The sequence below is a fragment of the Emydura macquarii genome, unplaced genomic scaffold, assembly GCF_026122565.2.
Source record: "Emydura macquarii macquarii isolate MOO-44397 ecotype Brisbane River unplaced genomic scaffold, CSIRO-AGI_Emac_v2 contig_212, whole genome shotgun sequence".
Taxonomy (NCBI): domain Eukaryota; kingdom Metazoa; phylum Chordata; order Testudines; family Chelidae; genus Emydura; species Emydura macquarii.
Window position 1 is genome coordinate 11,403,494 of NW_027130349.1, and position 22,706 is coordinate 11,426,199.

A 22,706-nucleotide genomic window follows, 5' to 3' on the forward strand; every position below is an offset into this window, starting at 1 on the left:
ACTACAAAATGACACCTTGCTGACTGTGTTGCACTGGGGCAAAACATGGCATAACTGTACATGTTTTCCCAATTCTTAGTGTTTTCTTTCTTATACCTTTTTGCTTAACTCTACATCTTGTGACTTTGTTCTTTGTTTTATTGGAGTTTGCTATATAATTTTTTTTCTCAAACATGGTATTTTCATCAAGCAAAATGCATTTTTGTGTGTTGTCTATTAATAAGCTGCAAAGCACTCTTATTTTGCACCAAAATGAGTTATTTCACTGTTAGTGGAAGTCATTTTGTTTTGTTCTTTCATTTAATACTTTCTTTTCGTTTTCACTTTGTAGATCTGCTTGTGGTGTTTTATATATAGTGCTGAAGAAATTGAGATCAGGTTGGAAAGCCATCGCAGATTGAAATTCATCATTGTGATTCCACTCTAGGTAATTCTTCTGCTTTCTTTCTTTCTTTTTTTTTTTTTTTTTTTAAATTGAGTCTCTTTCCTCCTGTCTCCAACTTTTGCTTAAAATATAGGCCTGAATTTTCATAGGTTACTAGTGACTTTTTGAATGTCCAACCTGAGACACCTTAAAAGGGACTGATTTACAGAGAGCAGGTGATCTGCACTTCCAAAACATCAGGCTCTATGAGTCAAGTAGAGCATCCAAAATGACCAGTCGCTGAAATTTTAGGCCAGAAATTAATTAATCTTTTTTATACTGTGGTGTAGTATATTTTTCAAATAGTCTACTGAAATAGAATATTAGCTCTTTTCACATCAATTAGATGACTTCCTCTTACACTTATTTGCTATTGATTTTGAATGGCAAGATGCTTTAAATTTTGTGTAAGAGAGTTGTCCTCTTTAAATCTTCTGCTAACATCATTAAAAATTAATAGAGGTCTGAGATGCAACTTACCTTCATGACTGGTTTTCTAACATTTTAGTGTTCTACAAACACACCAAAGCCTTATAAAATGTCCACAGCATTTTTGCATACAGTTTTGAAATATGGCACAGATTGCTAAAATTTCTATGAGATGTTTTGTCATTATTAGCGTCTTTGCTTTTGAATATACAGTATTAATGCTCTAAGTTGATCAAATAGTTGATGAACTAAGAGTATTATGTTCAGTTATTTGATAAACTGATGCTGGTTTGTGGAATCCTGTTTTTGCAACTAGTACGTACTGCAGTAATAACTGTTCCAAGTTCTTTTGTCTTTTAGAACAAATATGACTCACTGCCCTTGGGTAAATAGAACTTGCAATGTTAATGCTCTGTACATATTGGATAGACTTTGTTGTAGAATAAACAGTGATTTCATTATTTATATATTTCTAATTAGGCAAAAGTGTAGGTTTGAAGTATAGTTCGCAGCTTGGCAGAATTAGTATATTTGTTAGCAATCACTTTAACAAAAAAAATCACTCCTTTTTTAAATTGATTGGCTCTTCTAGATCACTAAGATGCGTCAGTATGCATTATTCTGTGATGATACATAGGTACCATAGCTTAAAATAGCTTAAGACAGTAATTTCCAGATTGAAGTGTGTCCTTTCTGAGTGGAGTGGGACATATCAGGCAGGATCAGAGGCATAGGAGAAGAGTGGGGATACAGAAGGTTGCATTATACTATATCCCATCCCCTCTAAATTACATATACTCTTGTACCTGTGGGATAAAGCAGCTGTGAAAGTCGTTCCTTGAAGATCTCCCATCTGTTATCTTTGCTCCCACATCAGCTTAGTCTCATGCTTCTCTCCTCTAATTACCATGGTACTCAGCTAAACTGTGAGATTAGTTGCATGTAGCTACTAAAAAATGCCCCGACCCTCAAGCAGCTGTCTGGAGCGCAAACCAGGCAAACCTCAGAACAAGAAAGTAATGAAGAATAAATTTGAAAATCAAAATGGAAAAATAAGAACAGAGGAAAAGAGATGGCAGATACTATGGTGCAATGTGGAACATGAATTTCACAGGTTGTTTACATCTTATGTAAATACTTGGCCTTCCATTAGCTTTAAATGTAAGCTTCCAGAAATTTAACCAAATGACTCACTTGTTATGAGACTTGTTATATATTTTTAAAAAGTGATTGATTACTTAGCATTTATCTTTATAACTGGGCATACCTCAGTAAAGTCTCCTCTCTTTTCCGTGCTAGATTTAATTAATCCTAGTTTGTTGTGATGTCATTCTATGTCAATCTTTCAGAATTCTAATAACCTTTGTTACCCTTTTATAAAAACATTTAAAGACTTTTTTAGTATTACCTATATATTTTTATCTAAAGCAACTAAAACTGAATATATTACTTTAAATAGGGGTATACCATTGTGTGGTAAAATAAAGATGCAACAGAAGATTTACAGATGTAAGAACCCAGAGGTCAGTGAGAGAGACTTAAGGCCCTTGTGATATATACGATGAACTTGCTATAACAGGAAGCAGGTATTCCTAGAAAACAGGAGAAAGGTTGGGTTGTTTCCATATTCACTGGAAAGTGTGAAACAAATCAGATTAAGGCAGAAGAAAGGCAAGTGTACTTATTTATAGAAGGAGAAATTATAGCGAAGCTAAATATGATTTGTTGTAGGACCCCAAGGCCAGAATTGTGAATTTAAATAATTTTGGTTTTAGTAAGGAAAGGTTTAACTCATTGAAATGAGAGAGAGATAGTAATTGAAATAGGGGAATGTAACATATTTAGAAGGGAATATAAGGAAGAAATAGAAAACTAGAGATCTCTAAGTCAGTTCCTTTCTAGTTGTAGATTAGGACAAACAGAACAGTAGAACAGGTACAGTCTCCTGATAAGGAATTATGGAGAGAAATTGTGTTTAATAATTTCCTTAATGTAATTGAAGCACCAAATGAGGGCACAGAGTTTCTACAAGACACTTTTCTAGTTGTACCAAGTACCCTTAGTTGCTCCAGAGCTAGAGTGTGCATTTGCTGCCAGGCTGTCATGCAGTTGTGTATTACTGGGTCTTTCTCCCTGAAATGGGGTGGATGAAGTCACACTTTGAAGAATCCCAGCTCCCAAAGGAAACAGGAGAGGAGAGAGATCATTAGAGAGGATCATTAGGCTCTGGTGCCAGTTTCAGGAGAATGCTTTCTAGAATGCTTTCCAGCTATCCTCCAACTCGGCTTTAACACTTCCCACCCTTACAGGTCACAGATTCTCCTACTTGGAAAAAGGGGAGAGAGAGAACAGGCTGAGGCACAGACTTTCCCTTGATTTTAGCTTTAAGCAGTCCACAGAGAGAGACTCTTAACCTTCTCATCCACCACCTCCCAAGTGGGGAGGGAGAGTAAAGGGTCACTGTAAAAGACCACCCCCCACCCCCTTCCAACCATGAGAAAGGTAAGCAGTGAGCTTCCCCAGAGCTGATCCCAGCATACCAGCCCCTTACTATTGAGGTTCCCCCAGCAGAGCAGTTCTGAAAGGAGAGCAACTAATCTCTCCATCAGTTGTAAATCCTCTGTGTGGCAGACTTCTTCTTGCAAGTCTGTGCCAAGGAAGGGGAGGAGCTGCTTCAGGAGTTGTGCCAGGGAGAACACTAAAGCCCCTATGAGAGGCAAAAAGCAGCAGCTAAGCAGTTGGAGACTGCCTGCAAGCAGCACCAGTGCTACTCAGAAATGAACCAGGGAAGACAATAGCCAGGTGATGTACAGAGCAAATAAAGTTAGCACTTATTTGCTCCCACCCCTTTCCCCATACGTATACACACACAGATACAGTCCTCTCCATGGAGCAAGAGGGAGGATCAGTGAAAATGGTGTCAAATGTCTTCTACTCTTCTCTCCCCTCTCCCCCCCCACTGCTAGTCCCCTCAGTGCTTCCAGGGTATTCTCCAGGGTATTGTCCCTGCCCTCCCACTTCCCTATCAGCATGTGTGTTCCAAGGGAAGGTCTCTCCTTTATCCCATAGGGAGTGAGGGTCATCCCTAGCTGCTCGCTCCAATATATCTGGCCATAGGGCCCTTGCTGGACACCTGACACAGCTCAAACCAGACATAATAGAATTTTTTGGACTGTACATTCCAAGCATCAGAAAAGAAACAGATGAAAAGAGAAAGGAAACATTTCTCTCACACATCTATAAGATGATGGTGTTTCCCACTCAAGCCCTGGCATCAATTCCCATGCTCTAGAAGCATACCTGTTAAGGCTCATGGTCCAGAAATGTGGAGGTTTATACAAATTATGTAATACCATAATTTGTATGTTTGATTTATATTTCCTCATTTAAATACATGTCAGAATAACTGGACTGTAACTCATTTGAATTTAGAAAATACTTCCCAGTATTTCTGTCCACAGATCTTGCACTCTCATTTGTAACAACTCTGATTTTTTCATTCCTCAAGGAGTTACTTGAAAGTCCTGAGGAGGTAGCCAGTGCCTATGAAAAAACTTAGCTTCATGTCCCTTATTGCACCTGGACATCTCTCATCTGAGATTGTAACTTGTGCAAAACCCAACAAAGTTGAATAAAAATTCTACATATATGTACATGCACAAATTTCGTTAGTCAGTGAGATAAAAAACCAAAGTGCTATGTGAGGCATGAGTGGGAGGAGTCAGACTCATGGGGCTTTTGATCTTGACTGCTCTGTCCCCTCCTTTATAATCACTTCTGCAATAGTAGTCCCCTTTCTCCACCCTCCCTTTATGTGCCTGACATACTTAGGAAAGAACACTTTTCTTTCCCCAGTAAACTTCATTCTGCACCCTTTGCCGCACTCCAGTTGCTGCTTATATTTTCTGTGCTTCAGTGACCCATTCCTATCACCAGTGTCAGTAGTCTTGTCTGCCTCCAGATGTATGCCTCTTTCCTGTTGCTTGGAGCTTTGTGGCTGCTCTCACCACACCCACACCTTTTTTGCTTTGTGGTTCTGTTTGACACTTCCCATTACATGAGGTCACTGCTTAAAGTTGTCTAAAGAAACTGCCCATTCATAAAAACAGGAGTTTAAGGGCTTGGCTGCATGGTGCATTAGCTCATGCCAGCTGTTAGTCTGTTAGTGTGTGACAAGCTGGTGTGCACTAGAATTTACACCCCAGCTAGTGTGCACTGATGCACCATGTAGACAAGCCCTCACACAGGTGCTGAGGAGCCTGGGAAAAGGTACTTAAAATGTTCTGGGGAAATAGGGAGACTTAACAGGTATGCAGTGTGGCATAGGAAGATAAATGTTTCCCATGGGAGGGTTAACCTGGGATAATATTCTGAACCCACAGTTGTAAGAGAAAGATGAGGCAGAAATTTCCTAAAAGGGGGACATTCTGCCTCTCATAGGTAAGATTACCCAAATGTTGCTACTAGAGGTGGTAATGAAGCTGAACCAATATCTAGGGACCAGTACAGTCATTCTCATACAAGACAATAATCATTGCTTGTCCACCCTCCCATAAAAAGGAAATGGTCAGAAAGTTTGTCATCATCAGGACTCCAAGGACCTTGTACCCCCTTATGCCTGCAGGCACAGATATTGTGACAGAACTCCAGAGTGGATGCTGCCACCTTGGGAGGTCAGGGTCATTTGCTAGCAGAATAATAGTGGAGAGGAAGCAGTCCTGAAGGAACCTTTGGATGGAAAAATCTTGACTGTCTTGTGAAGAGAGCCTTTGAATTCTCAGAATTGTCCCTTTGAATGTCCTTTTATGCTATCCGTGCATCCAGAGTAACAGTTAAAATGTCTTTAAAAATTCAGCAGATCCCTATCATCTAAGAATAAGCAATTTGAGCTAGTAAAGGCACTTCCATTCTTCAGTTCAGTGTTTTTTCTTTTGCTGTGATGCGTATAACATGATTATGAGTTTGTCGTCTTATTTGCTTCACTAAGATAAGCTGCTCTATGAATTCTTTCCAGGTGAAATGTGGGAGAACTTGTCTGTCCTTTCTGGGCACTTGCAGGGAATTTAAGGAACGTATTGGAGGACTAGCAGCAAAATGGTAGTGTTAGCTGCTGGAAAGTTGTGATAACTCTGTGGAATTTTCCCCCAAGGCAGATTGGCAAAGGCTCTGCGGTTTTTCGTCTTCCTCTGTAGCATGGGACATGGCTCACTTGCTGGTGGATTCTCTGTACCTTAATCAAACCATGATTTGAGGACCTTAATAACTCAGTCATAGGTTAGAGGTTTATTACAGGAATGGGTGGGTGAGGTTCAGTGGCCTGCATTGTGCAGGAGGTCAGACTAGATGATCATATTGGTGCCTTCTGACCTTAGAGTCCAACTCGAGCTTTAGAGTATACCCCATGATGGGCTGGCAAACTTGAGTTAAAAGCACTACCATACTCCTAGGTTTTTGTATTTCACCATCATTCAAGTTAGGACAACACTTGACCTATAATTCGAGTTAACTTTGCACTGAAGACAAGCACTAAGATGACAAGACATTCTATAGCAAGAAAAGTTACATTACCACATCAGGAAGCTTTCAGAACCTTTTCTCCCTTATTTAAGTAAAATCATGAGCTCCTTCTGCTGGATGTTCTATGAATAGAACACTGTCATCAGGAGTATGTTCAGTTTGGCTTCCTCTAAGTGTAGAAAAATGATCAAAAACAATACTTCCAAGCAACATTACAAATAAGTGTTTATTTACTTTTACTTTAAAACAATCACAAGTATAGTGCTTTAGTCAAGTGTAATTAAAAGAAGAATGAACAAGGCATTCTCTCACCACACTATCAAAATCAGATATTGGACTAATTCAATTTTGAGAGCTAAATTAGCTATTTATCAAGAGCTAAGTTTTACTGATTGTCAAAAAGTATTAATGACATGTACAAGATTACTTTAGTATAGCAGAACCATTAGCAACAGCTACAGTTCAGATGGTGCTCACTGTCTCCTCCTATCCCCAAAAGAATGTTACAAGAAAAAACACACCACAAACTTAAAAAAACCAGGCATTGCATGGTTAAGATGCTTCTTCACGTACAGTGCAGTCACACTGCCTTAATTATTTGTGCATGGGGAGGCCAGCATCTTGATCACTTCTTTTTGGATTGGGGAATATTTTCCTAAACTGCAGAAAACTAGTTTTAGGATATCCTCTATTGTGATGTTAGCATTTTCAATTGTGATTGTGTAGCTGGAAACAAAGAAGAGAGGTAACTCAGTGTGTCCAGTATGCTGTCAATCATGAGCAATTATTTTCCGTATCATTGTTGCAACAGAGGCCACATTGAGGGTCCAGTTGTATTGTCTCAGGATGAGTCAGGGTCCAGAGTTGCGGAGTGAACAGAATATAGTTTTGTTTTTTATATTGTTCTTTGTTAGGGCAGGATAAGATATTGTGGAATTCTGACTATGCATTGCTATCTGAGTGTGACAGACTGAAGGTTGTGTAAGTGTGAAACAGCACCCTAATTGCACATTTCTTGTTTTTCATAAGCATGTAGTTAGTGTCAAAAGAAATGCATGATTTTTCTGAGAAAAGGTGGAAGACCTTGACTGAGCATTTCCTGGTTTTCTAGCATTTGGGTTTGGCGTTTTGAAATCCCAAAGTCAGGAAAGTATGAAAAGAAGGTGGCAAAGTTATGCAGCAGCAAACAACTCCACCATAATAAAGTAATTTTTAAGTGAATTTCCTCTGGTTTGGTTCTGCTTTTCTGTGGCTGGGATATCAAGTTTTAGCTGACAGTATTAAACTTTTATTTTGAATGTGAGAGTTTGACTCAGGTGGTCACTTTTGTTAAGTGTTCCAGAAACCCAGTCAAGAAAGTTTGCATGCACAACAGTTCTTTTCAGAGTAATTGTTTCACCAAAGGAAAAGGCCTAATGTTTACTGACAATTATGTGTTATGCCGAGCGCCATAATGGCTCTAGGCATACACCATCTCTAGACATCCCACCTGATCTCCTGAGGAGTACAGCAGTGAAGTGACTATAGTGAACTATGGACAGAATGGTAGGTAGGTTAGGGTTGGGAATGCTACAAACTATAGTAAGATTGTGGCTCCAGAAATAACTGAAGCATAGTCCTTGTTAGTTTAAAAAAAAAAGTTACATAAAACACAACACTGGTCCCTGAATCTTCAGTATAACTGAACTCCACTCCTCATTTCCCTTCCTGTCCCAGGACCCTCTACAAAATGATTCCCTGGAACATGGGCTGGCTCCTCCTTATCCTCAAATTGGTCAAAATTGGTTCCTGAGTCCTGAATGAGTCAAAATAGCTTATTTAAGGCTCATGGGCATGCTGTGGGTGGCACCATATGAGCCTCCTAAGGCTCAGAAGAACAGGTTGGTCCCTAGAGAGCTGAAGGGCTGGAAGACTGGATGTAGTCCCATAGGCCTTCACCAGAGGACTATCTTACTCCCTCCCCCCAACCCCTCTCCATTCCTCATTCTCTGCATAGAAATTTCATCATGTGCAACTATTTGCTAGGCAAACACCTAAATATCTCAGTCCTTCATAGAGCTGGGTATGCAGAAGTAGCCCCAGTGTATAGACCACTGATCCAGGCACACAGATTTGGCATAACCTTTCTGAGGTGCAGTGTGGCTGAGTGGATAAGATTTGATTCTGCAGTATGAGGGAGCTAGATGTTATTCCAGACTCTGCCAGAAGTGACACGCCAGGTTTCTGACCCACCACTTTTCAGGACAGCCTGACTTCTTTGGTAGATTTTAAAGAGGATGCAAAATATGATTTTAAGCCGTAACTTAGCTGCAACCTTAACTTAATTGGAAAAACAGAAAAAAATATAAATTCTTTCAAGTAGCACCATAAGGACCCTTGTATGGTAGCTGTGGGGATTGAACACCTTGAGTTCACCTCTTGAATTTCACCTAATGCATTTTACTGATGGGTTACATAACCATTTGGTAGACAGCAGTAGACCCTGGAAGTTAAGATTCCTGGATTAAATTCTCATCTCTATAAAGAAAGAGTGATACGTTGGATTCATGGGTGGTTATAGTCAAGATAGCCAAGTACATAGATTTGACACATTCATTCTAAAAGGGAGTATATTTAGGTAGATGAGACTAGAGTCTGCCATATTAGAGAACTGAATTTTGTTTGCAGCGCTGCTAGAAATGTTTTTGTACATTCAGTCTCTTTAAACTGTAAAATGGGTGGAGTGACAATTGTTTTATCTCAAATATATGAGGTCTTGGTCAATAAAGCTGTGAAGTACATGGAAAAATTAACAGCAATCAGTGAAAGAGGTGAGCTAGAGGGAAGAGCTGGCTCAGCAGCTGACTTCTCCATTTTAACACCATCTACAGTAACAGTTATATTTCTATGATAGAATTGCTGTTCTTCATCCCAGGGACAGAGCTATACTTGTCAGTGTGTCCAGTGTGATGTCAGCCATGAACTTGAGTTCATTTATGAGCTGAGCCTGCTCTTTCCTGAAGATTTAGCTGTGATTCAGCTCTACTCCTATTCCTATTCAGCTCTACTCTAGTGTCTTCTACAATAGTAACACTGCTGCTAGCATAGTTGTGTGTATGTATTTATTATATATATAAATATAAATAAAATATATTTTCTCTTTCTGCAGACACATGATGAGCACACTGATACAAGATACAGCTAGCTGAACAGTTATAAAATGCCCAAATTTGGGTCTACAAAAGCAGTTCAGATTGAAAATTCTGACAGTGATAGCACCATGGTGGAGAAACCAACTGGAAGAAAGGTAAAAAGAAAATGTAACTAAATAAATTACACTGAAAAATGATTAATTTTGTAAGATCATAGAACATATATAAACTAGAAGAAATCATATCATGTGTCAAGATATGCCATTAGAACCCTAGGAAATCTATGTGTATCTGTATTTCGGTATTCCTGGTCTTAAAAATTAGCTAAAATAGATTACAGGTTTTTAATTTTTAATATCCATGTCAATATGCATACAGTAGATATTAGAATTTTTTAAAGCCTTCTAATCTATCTTTCAGTTTAATATTAAAAGGAACTGGATATGTTGAATTTCTTTTTATTGTGCCATTGTCATGCAAATCTTGTCATATGATGTTTTTACGTATTGATGTTGCTATTTTAAATTATTGCATTTAAGTCTATATTTTTGTCGTGTGTGTGTGTCTTTCTAGCTTATTCTGAATTCCTCCAGAAAAAGCCCAGATCAATGTAGTAAAGACAAATACATTTCTTGCATAGGACAGGCAGTTGTTGAGTATTGTTGGCACTTGGCTTTCATGCCTTAATACAGACAAAAGATGTGTAAATATGCAGTTCCTGGAGTGAGTCTATTCTAAAAATTGTCTGATTTAGTGTTTGAGTGAGGCAAAAAATAGTAAGATTAAGTGACCCTAAGATAAAGTGTGGTTGGTTATTCCATCATTATGCAAGCTGAAATTTTACTCCGTAATGTTGATGTCCCTTACCAAATTTCAATACTTCCAGGGCCAAATTATGACCAAATCTGTGTGGGTTGCTACAGGGAGTCCTTTGGGGCACCCATACATGTAGTAAGCATCCACAATTTGGCGGTAGGGCTCAGAGAGAGTGAGGCGGAGGTAGTTTAGTGCTGTCAATAGCACTATCAAATCCCAGAAGGTACTATGTTGGGATGGGGCCATAATTACCCTCTTCTGGAGGGCGTGTGCTAAGTGATAGTTTTCACAGGTGTAAGGAGATGTTTACCCAATATTATTTTTCCCCTCCTCTACCAATGGAGGTATTAGGTTTTTCAAAGCTGTAAGATTCCATGTAGCAAAGTTCAGGTTGTTCTGTTAAAAGGGTGCTGGGCTTGAAGGTGTTGAAGTACTGATAGAATCCTTGTTTTACTGTTAGAGGAACGGTAATTGTGGTTTGTATTTTCCATAAAGCAAATACTCCTACTGTAACAATCACCATGAGTACCTCTTAAACACATAAAAAGAAAAAAATTAGTCTGAAACTTAAAAAAATAAGGAAGAATTAATTTCCCTTATTTTTTTTAGCTGTATAGTCTTTGAAAAAGAAAATCGTTTGCTTGACAGTCTCTCAGATGGTATTAAATAACCTTGTTGTTACAGGTTATTTACAGAAAAATAATTAGTTACTGGTGTTACTTCTTCAGTTGTTGAAGTCAATCCTGTTTCTTTTAAGGTGATGCTTAACTAATTACTATGAAGGGGGTGAGAGAAAACAACAACAAAAGATGAGAAGATCTAGCTTCTGTCTCTGCTGCTTGCAGTTCAATTGCTGGAAAATAACAGGCACAGAACACAGTACCTGTAGCTTTGTTCACTGCTCTTGGAATCTGACCAACTGAATTGGGCTTTTAAGCCATTTTTTTAGCTTGCTTTTTGGTCACAGAAAAGTAATACAAAGGTAGAGTTGTCCTGACTATTTAAGCTGGACTGTTATTAGACAGGAAGCAGAAAGAAATTGACATGCAAGGGAAGAAATAGTAGTAAGAACCTTATGTTCACATCTGAATTCTTAGTATTTGGCCAACTGATGGAGGAGATAATGTCATCTAGTGAGGATATCTTTCAACATCAGATAGGTGGTTTGATGGTAAATCCTGGGGTCCCATCATGTGATGAGGAAGGGAAAAGTCACTGTAGTGAAGTTCACTGTGTACATCCTTTTCCTCTTCTTGCTCCTATATAGGTTGTCTAGTGCTACCGAGAAAAACTGTCCAAAGAGATGGCAACCAGGTCTCATCAGAATTAACCAAGTGAAATAATTATCTAGTGGTTTCATGTACAGTCGCTTCCTTTCATCTTAACACTTTTGTCTATTGCTGAAACATTTTTGATACCCCAGGAACCTTGAAAACCCATAATCAACAGATTTAAATTCCTACTCATCCAGTCTATGACAGTATTTTCAATTCCACTTTGTTTATTTTTAGTAACAATTTTATGTAACTCCTATATAGATTGAAAACACTTTTTATAGTCTTTCATCCCCTTTAAACAGTTTGACATTATCCCAGAGCACAAGCCTCAAAGCAAGGCAATACACCTTTTTGCACTGTCTAGCACATAATTGCTCTGCCACACGTATAATTTTACATATAAATAATAGTTCTTCTTCGAGTGATTGCTCATGTCCATTCCATTATAGGTGAGTGCACGCCACCGTGCACAGTTCCCGGAACTTTTTTCCCCTTAGCAGATTCCATAGGGCCGGCTCTGGTGCCCCCTGGAGTCCTGTGCGCATGCCACAGTATATAAGGCATTGCCGGCCCTATGGCCCCCTCAGTTCCTTCTTTCCGCCCATGACGGTTGCTGGAACTAGCCTTGCTCTCTGCAAGTACCATTCCCCATTGTTTGAACTCTTTGTTATTTGAAGTACTTTAGTCAGTTTTAAGTAGTTGTTAAGTAGTGTTAAGTGTAGATAGATAAAAGTCCCTGAGGGTCTTAGAGCGGCCGGGCCATGCCCCGGTCACCTGGATTTAAGCCATGTGCTTCCCTGCAGAAGGGCCTTCCTGCTCAGCAACCCCCATGATTGGTGCTGTAAGCACCTGGGGGAAGAGCACAGGAAAGATAAATGTAAGATCTGCAGGGCTTTTAAACCGCGGACTCAGAAGGCCCGAGAGATCCGGTTAAAAGCCCTGCTCATGGAGGCAGCGCTCCGCCCGGCGTCTGAGCCATCCTGCTTCACCTTGGCTCCGAGTGTCACCTCGGTGCGAAGTGCACCACCAGCACCAGCCTCGACTCAGCACCGAGCAACATCCCCAGTACTGAAGAAGAAGAGAGAGCGCGCAGAGCGCGGACACCCCTGTGCCATCAGTACGGGCATGGTCAAGTGCGGAGATGAACTGGCCACAGCCTGTCGAGCATCTCCGAGCAGGGAGCCTCCCCCAACTCCTGGGAGTGGGAGAGTGCTCCTGCTGACGCCGTCGAGACTGGAGGCTTTTCAGGCAGCAAGAGCACTGTTGGCCTTGCCCACGCCACCTCCGCCCCCCCACCCCCTCCGCCGAGGGAGAAGGGGCTGTTGTCCTGGGGCAAACCCATGTTGGGTCCCCCCGAAAGGCGGTGGAGATCTCCGGTATGGGGAGGAAGATCTCCCGCCAGACGGCCACCAGGGGTAGAGTGAGGACGCTCCCCCAATAGTCGCTCCAGGTTGGCGTTGAGTAGGCCTGCTTCGAGTTGGGATGCGGAGTCTCCCTCTTGGCGCCAACGTCGGTTCCCAGTGCCGGAGGTGGCGTAGGCCAAGAAGTGGCACCGGTCGAGGTCTGCCAGGCAATGCTCAGACAGCTCCTGCTCCGCATCCCCGGCGAGGAGTTTGCCCACACCGAAGCAGCGCGGAACCCGGTCGCCATACGAAGACCCCGCACCGTGCAGTTCCCAATGTGGAATCTGGTTGCCAGAGTCAGGCATGGCACCGCGGAGTTCGGAGCGGCGCCAGTCTCAGTCACCAAAGGGTAAGCGGTACCATAAGTCCTCGGTGCCGAGACGACGCTCTGGTACCTCGAGCTCCTCGGAGTGCACCTCTACTCGCGGGCACCGTTCGCAGCGATGGAGGCGATCCTCATCGTCCTCCAGCTCGGAGGCGTTGAGAGAATGGTCCCCGGGACTGAGGCCGTGCACGGCACTGCAGGTCTAGTGGCTCGGGGTCCCACAGGGGGGACAGTCGTTGGGGCAGCTGAAGCTCCCACAAGGCACCACAGCAGGTGGCACAGTCAGCCCCAGGGTCAGTGGCCGCAGCAATGGCCTTATTGGGCCCCATGGGGCATCCAAATGGGACAGGGGCCATAATCCATCCTGTCAGTGGGGGTTTGGTCCATGCCTCCAGCTCAGGAGAAAGCCCATAGACACCACTCCTTGGACGAGGACTTGGACCCCATTGAGGGACCCTCTACGGGTGCATCCTTTCGTCAGGTGAGGGAACACCCGCAGGACGCAGCTTGGCAGTCCTCTTCCTCCTCACCAGATGAGGCAGTCTCCCAGGACCATATGGCTCCACTGGAGGATTTCAGGGCGCATCAGGAGCTGCTCAAAAGGGTGACCTCTAACTTGGGGCTAGAGGTGAAGGATTTAGAAGAGGTCAATGATAGCCTCTTCAATGTGCTGGCGGTGGCTGCCCCAGTGAGTGTGGCCCTACCAGTCCACAAAAGAGTCCTCAAAATTGTAAAGGCCCTGGGGCAAACCCCTTCCTCGGTCTCCCCTACGTCAAAGGTGGCCGAGAAAAAGTATTATGTCCCGGCTGAAGTATTCAAGTATCTGTTCACTCACCCGGCCCCGATAACTCTGGTGGTAGACGCGGCCAACCAGCGGGACAGGCAAGGTCAGCCTGGTTCCACTCCCAAGAACAAAGACAGCAAGAAGCTGGATTTGTTTGGGAGAAAAATTTATTCAACGGCAGCCCTGCATTTCAGGATTGCCGACCATCAGGCCCTCCTGGGTAGATACAATTTTAATTTGTGGGACTCCCTCAGGCGGTTTGCTGAGGCCCTATCCAAGGACCGGGCCGCAGACTTCACCACTATCCTGGATGAAGGAATCACGGTGGCTAGGGCAGCGCTCCAAACATCCAGAGACGCTGCTGACTTGGCAGGTAGGGCCATGGCCTCCGCCATTGCCATGAGGAGGTGCTCATGGCTTCAATCCTCGGGCCTGTCCTAGGACGTGCAGCAATCAATTCAGGATCCCCCCTTTGATGGGTCGACTCTAGTCTCCAATCAGACCGATGCAAAGCTGCACCATCTGAAGGACTCCAGGGCCACGCTTCGCTCCCTGGGCCTGTACACGTCCCAGGCTTCCAGGCGGCAGTTCTGGCCCCAGGTGCAGCATCAGCCAAGGCCTCCATGTAGACCCTTTCAACCCTATAGAAAGAGGGACAGGAATGGGGGTTCAGAAGTTGAAATCAACCCCCCAACAGGGGCCCCCCGGGGGGTTGGACAACAGTTAAACAGCTCACTTCAGGTGTCTAGCCTCCCCAGCCACAGGCGTTTCTCCATCTCATGGTGGCTGGCTCCCACTAATGTGCCAAGCAGACATCCATTGGACCAGGTGGTCACAGTTCCCCACCCGTCCTACCCTCCCTAGACTGGTGGCGAACTCCCTAGGCAATGATGAGTGTTCCATTCGAGGAACTGGTCCTGTCGGTCACCCTAATTTCTGACGCTCCCGATGTAGGATGGGGAGCCTGCATCAGCATCAACTCAGGCAATCGGGGGCGGGTCGGGGGAGGAGGAGCTCCTGCACAGCAATGTGAAGGAGCTGAGGGCCGTTCGCCTAGCGTATAAGGTGTCCCTCCGATTCCCAACAGCCAGAGCGGTGCAGGTGCTGAAGGACAACACCACAGCCATGGTTTACATAGACGGGCAGAGGGGTGCATGCCCCTCGGCCCTCTGCAGGGACTCCTGGGAGTGAGGAACGAAGAGGCGGATAGCCTCAGCAAGTCATTCCTACCCTGCCATGATGGGCAGTTGCACCCGGAAGTGGTGGTGAGGGTTTCCAGAAGGGGGGAGTTCCCCAACTGGACCTATTTGTGTTGGCCTGGAACGCGAGGTGTCCGAGGTTCTGTTCACTCTGTGTTCGCATGACTGGGTCGATTTCCGACGCGTTCTTCATGAACTGTTGCACCTGGACCTGAACCCCCTGCACCTCATGGCCTGGAGGCCCGGTGGCTGACGGAGGGAGAGAGAGCCTGCTTGGTGCAGGCCCAACAACTCCTGCTTGGCAGCAGGAAACCTTGTACACAGGTCATGTATTGGGCTAAGTGGAGGCGGTTTACCTCTTAAGCTAAACAGACTGCCCCAGACTCCGTCTATCACCTTAACAAGCGATCCTGGAGTACCTGCTCCAGTAAAGCTCCAGGGGCTAGCGCTGGCTTCACTCAAGGTTCACCTGGCGGCCACTTCGGTCTTCCATCAGCAGCTAGAGGGGAGACCGCTGTTCTCCCACCCCACGTCGGTCAGGTCCCTCAAGGGGGTGAAGAGGCTTACCCACAGGTCTGTGACCCGAGGCTTCCCTGGGATCTCAACCAGGTCCTCTTGAGACGCATGGGGCCCCCCTTTGAAACCATGGCTTCATGCCCCCTGCTCATGCTTTCAGGGAAGGTAGCCTTCCTGGTGGCCATTACCTCATCTAGGAGGGTCTCCGAGATTAGGGCCTTGCCTCGGAGCCCCCTTATGCAGTATTCTATAAGGATAAGATGCAGTTGAGGCTGCATCCAGCCTTCCTGCCCAAGGTGGTTTCCCAATTTCATGGTAACTAAGATAATCTTCTTCCCATGTTTCCCAAACTGCACAGTTTGGAGGAGGAGAGGAGATGGCATCTCCTCGTGGATTACATCATGCATCAAGTTCTGCGACCAACAGGCGAAGGTGTCCCTCCCGGGAACCATCACAGCTCATTCAACCAGGGCTCAAGCGCCAATGCCCAGTAGGCAACAGAGGACGTGGGATTTGGCAGAGCCGTGCTCAGGGCAGCTCACCGGTAACTCCTACCCATCTCCAAGGTATTGCTTGTTAGTCACCTCTAATGGAAAGGACATGAACAATCACTCGAAGAAGAAAACTAGATTACTTACCAGTAACTGCTGTTCTTTGAGATGTTGCTCATGTCCATTCTACAACCCACCCTCCGTCCCTGCTGCCAGAGTTGACAGAAAGAAGGGACTGAGGGGGTGGAGGGCCAGCAGTGCCTCATATACCGTGGCATGCACGTAGGACTCCAGGGGGCACCAGAGCTGGCCCTATGGGATCTGCTAAGGGGAAAAACGTTCTGGGAACTGTGCACGGTGGCGTGCATTCACCTATAGTGGAATGGACATGAGCAGTACATCTCGAAGAACATCAGTTACTGGTAAGTAACCTAGTTATTTGAGTACATTCTTTCACTGCATTAATCACTTAGAGCAATTGTAATTTCTTACCTGAGAGGAAAAAGGAACAAATTAGCCACACTCTTCTTAGTGACTACATAAAACCACTTTGTCACATCAGTTCTAAAGAATATTGTCACTGTTTGGTTATTCCAAAACAAAAATTTTTGTTTTATAAGTTAAAGTTGCTGAAGTGTATCAACCACCAATACAAACACTAAAAATTTGGGAAATCCCTAGTATAGTTCATCCTTCCACCTTGCACAATATTCTTTTCAGATGATCTTTTCCAGTGCTCTGTTCATCAACCTACCTTCTCTAGCATGTGCAGAACTTTGTGCTCCAACTGTGAATTTGAAAAGGAAATATGTGGTTATATTGATGTAAAACATAAAAATATTGTTTTTTTTGATTAGAGGAAAGGAAGGTTGAAATGCTATTTACAGTTGTGTGTGGAATATATTGAACGATGCTGTTCTGTGACCAGAGGAAGATGTAGAACTATATTTTGAATCTTTCAGGAGTATGCAATTTAAACTATGGTGTAAAGCATTCAGAAATGAAGTCCTGGATAAACTAATGCAGTAATTTATATTTTTTTAATGTTTCAATTTATAGTTTTATAAAGCAGTTTTTTAGCATTCTGCAAAAAACTTAGTTTAATTACTTTTTTGTCCAGTTTTAGAAAACTACATCTAGCAAGCAGGGATTTTAAATAAATCACTATTTAGAAAATCAAACCCAGATAGTGACTTTTTTGTACGTGTACAAGGTTATTACTTGACCTTTGCATTTGAAGAAGGTGCAGCCTATTCTCCTGTACAAAAAATGCACAAACTACTACTAGCGCTAAATTCTTCTCATTCAACCTAGTACCAGCACTATAAATTCTTTAGAAGATTGGGGCAAGAATGGATAATCTAATACTGAATTTGACCAACAAAAAATCATCAAACGAAGTTCCTAAATTTTAAAAACAAATACAGTTTCAGACCTCTGAAGTAAAAATCAAGCAGTACAAATGAATTATAACTGTGTTACATAAGGAAATTCTCCAAGTGTGGTTAAAAGGGCGGGATAGTAGGTAAAGACAGCGAAATAAATCTCTTACGGATACTTGAAATATAAAGCTTTAATTTTTTGAGTGCTTGCTTGTGTCGATTCCATGTCAGGTGTGTGTGCGCCCTCGTGCATGGCTGTCAGTGATTTTTTGCCTTAGTGGTATCCATAAGGCTGGCTCTGGTGACCTCTGGAGACTCGCATTCAGGCTGCATCATATGAGGCACTGTCCGGCCTTGCACCCCCCTCAGTTCCTTCTTGCACCCGTGATAGTTGTTGGAATGGATTTCTCTCTTGCGTTCACAAGTGTCTGGTGGTTCTTTCTTGCTACTTGTTAGTTCTTGTAAATGGTTGGTTGGTTAGTCAGTTAGTAAGTTAGAGATAGTGTCGGGGACGTTTGCCCAACGATGGGGCATGCCCCAGTTCCCAGGCTTCAAACCATGCATGTTCTGTTTGCCACAAGCCCTTCCTACTTAATGACCTTCACAACAGTTGCTTAAAGTGTTTAGGGGAAACACCCATGAGGAATAAGTGCAAGATTTGCAAGGGTTTCAGGCCATGGACTAAGAAAGACAGGGACATTCATGTGAAAGCTCTGTTAATGGAGGCGACACTTAGACCGGCCTCAGCACCCTCCCGCTCAGGCTCAGTGCTGAGTACTTCAGCTTTGGTGCAGAACACCCCATCAGCACCAAGCCCTTCTTGACACCGTTTGCCTTAGCCAGTGATGAAGAAACAGAAAAAGAAACAGCACACTAATCGAGACATGTTGAAGAGGGATAAGAAGGCAGGGTGAGGCAAAGGACCCACATTGGGTCAATCACGTGCCCTGAAGTGGCTAGAGCTAGCCTCTCCTCCCAGGGCTGAAAGCCGTCTGAGGGAGTCACCCCAACTCCTGGGAACAGAAGGGGGCCTCTCTGCCTAACGGTGCCCTCAACACCAGAGGCCTTTCAGGTGGCCCAGTACTTGATGGGCCTCCCAGTGCCCTCTACACCACTGGCCTTACCCTCAGCACCGGAGCTGGTAAAGGCACTTGCCTCCAGGAGTAAGCCTGCCATGGGGCCACTGCAGTGGTCAGTTGACCGGCACCATTCCCCGTCTTGGCACCAGTCCACAACACCTCAGCCAAGATCGCTGGCACCACGTCAAAGGTCTCTGCCATCTCGACCCCCAGTCCATGGCACTGTGCTCCAGGTTTCCAACCCAGCAGAGAGACTCACTTGCTACATATTGCCAATCTTGGTCTTCCAAATACCGATCATCGCCCTCATGTCACCAGTAGAATGGTGATGGTCACCGGACTGTGGCATCAATACTTGGCACCATGTGACCTGACACTAAGTATTATGTGCCGTCTTGGCACCACTCCCCTCCAATGCGGCACCGCTCGGGAATCCTATTGCCAGTCACCATCACCCCACCACTGCTCCCTAATTCCACACTGCATCCGACAGGAGGTGCCACCGTCAGCTCCACTCTGGTTCCCGAGGGAGGAACTGTCGTCCTCCTCCTAGTCGGATGGGAGCCCAGTCACCTGCCTCAAAAATACAGATTGGTAGGCATACCACTGTTTGGTGCTGGCCCAGCAGCAGATGCCTGGCCTCAAGGACAATGGCCTGTCTAGTGACTATACTGGAACCCATGGGGGATCCCAATGGCACGAGGACCCTACTAGCTCCAGTCCTCCGTAGCCACATCCGGAAAATGATCCATGGCCCAGGACCCGAACTCGGGATGTGATACCAGTACTTAACCCTGGGACCCGGTGGTAGAGAGAGCTCCCCTTGAAGAGGAGGAGGCACAACTCCTTCCCCTGGCATTATCATCATCCTCCTCTTCCCAGATTAAGTGGCTCCCCCAATCCTGCCAGATGATTTTTGGGCCCACCAAGAGTTCCTTAAAAGGATTGCGTTCAACCTGGGCTTGGAGGCTGAAGAGGTCACAGAGCCTACGATTGGCCTTTTTGACATCCAGCTAAAGTCACATTGCCGGTGCACAAGGAGATGCTTAAGATTGTCAAAGCTTTTTGGCAGACTTCATCTTCCCTGCCACCAATATCCAAAAAGGCTGAGAAGAAATATTATGTTCCGGTGGAGGTATACGAATACCTGTTCTCCCACCCGCTCCCTGGATCCCTGGTGGTGGCTGTGGCAAACGAGTGGGATAGGCATGGACAGGCAAGTTTGACACCTAAGCACAAGGATGCTAAGAAGCTGGACTTGTTTCTTCCACAGTCAATCTTCTTCAATTTAAAATCTCCAACCAGCAGGCATTGCTGGGGCGATACAATTATAACATTTGGGACTCCATAGCCAAATTCAAGGACTCTGTCACAGGACACTAGGCAGGAATTTGCGTCAGTCTTGGAGAAGGGCAAGACGGTGGCTAGAGCCTCCCTTCAAACAATGCAGGATGCTGCCAATTCCACTGCCAAGTCAATGGCTTCGGTGGTATCCATGCAATGGTGTTGCTGGCTGCAATCCTCTGGATTGTCTCGGGGTGCAGCAATCTATACAGGAGCTCCCATTTAAGGGGAACGTCCTATTTTCGGAGCAGACTCATACAGGCTTTATGGCCTGAAAGACTCCAGGACCACTCTACGATCCCTTGGCCTGTATACAGGGGTCTAGGAAACAGTTCCGGCTGCCACAGCCACTGGCTAGATATTCGGGTCAGCCGCAGCAAGGAACCTATAAGAAGGGACAGACATAAAGGGTTTAAGTGCTGCCATCCCACTTCTTTCTCTTCTGCCGCCCAATCCAGGGCCTTCATGCCGTCAGGGTGGTTCGTAGAATGCATTTTGAGGGTGTGCATGAGGACAGTGTCCCAGTCTGTTCTTGAGTTCCTGTCACAGGTGTGCCCTACTCACTGCTGTATCCCTGGACTGCTTCCTACCTTGCCTTATTTTACTCTGACAGTGACTGCAGTTTCTTTCAGCAGCTAGTACCTGCTAAGCTACTGGGCTTTATACAGCTTCCTCTTGTTCCTGTCTATCTGAGTCTTGTCTCTAATTAGTCCTCACTCCCTGGTGGCTCTTCCTCCAGATGCAGCGTATGTAATTAATTGGCCCACCTGGCTGTCTTAATTCAGACCTTGTGTGGTGTGGGCACCCCATTACATATCCTCCCCCTCAAGCCTGTAACCCTCGGGGATATGAATGCCTCCTGCCCTGCACTTGCCTGAGCTGGGCCCTCAGGTCATCCCACTCTTTCTCCAAGTCACCCACCAAGAGATGCAGATGGTCCTGGTCCTCCATAGCATTCCTGAACTTTTGCCTCTGAAACTGCATGTCTTCTGCAGCTTCTTGCAAGGCAGCTATTAATTTTTCCTATAGCCTCTATACTTGTATGACCCGTCTGTGCCTAGAGTATCCACCTGAAAATGCCAAGGGCAGGGCAGGCTGCAAATGGAGAGCAGATCCTTCCAAATTGGTGACTAACAATGCAGTAAATTTACCATCCAGTCACAAACAGTGCTTCTTATCCCCATACTGGTTCTCAAGAAGCTAAAAACAAGAAGCTATGCAGCCTTCTTACTGCATTTCAGTCTCAGGCCCCCAATCAGCCACTAGATCCAGTAAACGGATAAGTTATTAAAAGGCTATTCCCTTTACCTAAAAGCTGTCCTGACCCCAAAGGGTCAGCCACATTGCCAGATCAATATAAGTTTGGATCTTACCCAAAATGCCATGCTGCCAGCCAATCCTTCAGTAACTAAAACTAAAGGTTTATTATAAAAGGAAATAAATAAATGAGAAGAAAGATGTTAAATGGTCAAAGCAATCAGATTCAGATACATTACATACAAATGACTTCAAAATCTATATATATATCAGGTTCTCAGTAGAACTGTGGAGTTTTCAGGCTTGTAATAGTCCCTCTGGTGTACATCCAGTACTGGGATGGGTCTTAGTCCTTTGTTTCACAGCTCCAGTTACAGATGAGTTTGTCTAGAGGTAGGAAGCAGGAATGAAGACCAAAGACGGTATAGATGTGGTGCAGCTGTCTTTTATGGTGGATTGCCATGTGGCTTGTTTCAAACACAAGTCCTCAGCACATGGCATGGAAAAACCTCAGAGGGAGTCCCCTGTCCATAAGGCATGTTCTTACATGTCCTGATGACTCATAATGTGTAGCCCTGGCTTCTCTCCCTGGGCTCATTGTAACCTGGAGTTTCCTCAATGGGACATTAAGCAGACTTATTGCTGCTGCCATCCTTCCTGGGTTGTCGCCCAGAAAGCCAGCACAAGTTGAAATATAGATATGCCATACATACTTATAACCTACATTACAAATATGACACATACACATAAACAATATCATATTCAGCAAATTATAGCCTTTCTAATGATACCTGGAATGGCATTTCTCATGAATTATTGTAAGTTTGCTATATTGATATTAAATCGAATTCTAAAAGGTCCCCCAATCCAGACCGAGTGCAATTTGCCCCCACAGGATCCCCCAGCACCCTTTCACTCAGTGTGAATCCCCACAGTACTCTGCTTCTGTGTTCATCCCTATGTCTGTCTGGGCCTTCTCTGTCCCAATTATTTTATCTGTTTAGCTCCTTGCTTTCCATTACTGGGTGCATGGGTGACCACTTGCCAGGTCTGTGGTCATCACCGCCATGTCTACCCTGACAGGCCCCAGCATACTCCAGTCCCTGCACACCACCTCCTTTTTTCCTTTATCTCTGGGGTCCATGCCTTCCCATTTGCTATCCCACAGTTTCTTTAGAGGGCACTGCCTTTTTATATGGCTGACCTCGCAGCACACAAAACAAACCCTTGTCTTTGCCTTGTCAGTAGACCGTACTTTGGCCTTCTCTTGTCTAGCCATCTCTCTTCGGCTAGCCTTCACCTCACAGTTCATAAATGGGCATCTCCTTCCTA

General features: G+C 44.5%; 1 protein-coding gene across 2 annotated transcripts in view; it reads left to right on the top strand.

Moving 5' to 3' along the window:
- Positions 1–22,706, top strand: part of ANKRD12 (ankyrin repeat domain 12) — a 121,149-nt gene that overhangs the window by 24,521 nt on the left and 73,922 nt on the right. For both annotated transcript variants that reach the window (XM_067547707.1, XM_067547717.1), the window contains exons 2-3: positions 332–427; positions 9,519–9,656. In XM_067547707.1, the coding sequence (XP_067403808.1) occupies positions 9,570–9,656 (87 nt within the window). In that variant the 5' untranslated portion in view covers positions 332–427; positions 9,519–9,569. The remainder of the gene's footprint in view (positions 1–331; positions 428–9,518; positions 9,657–22,706) is intronic.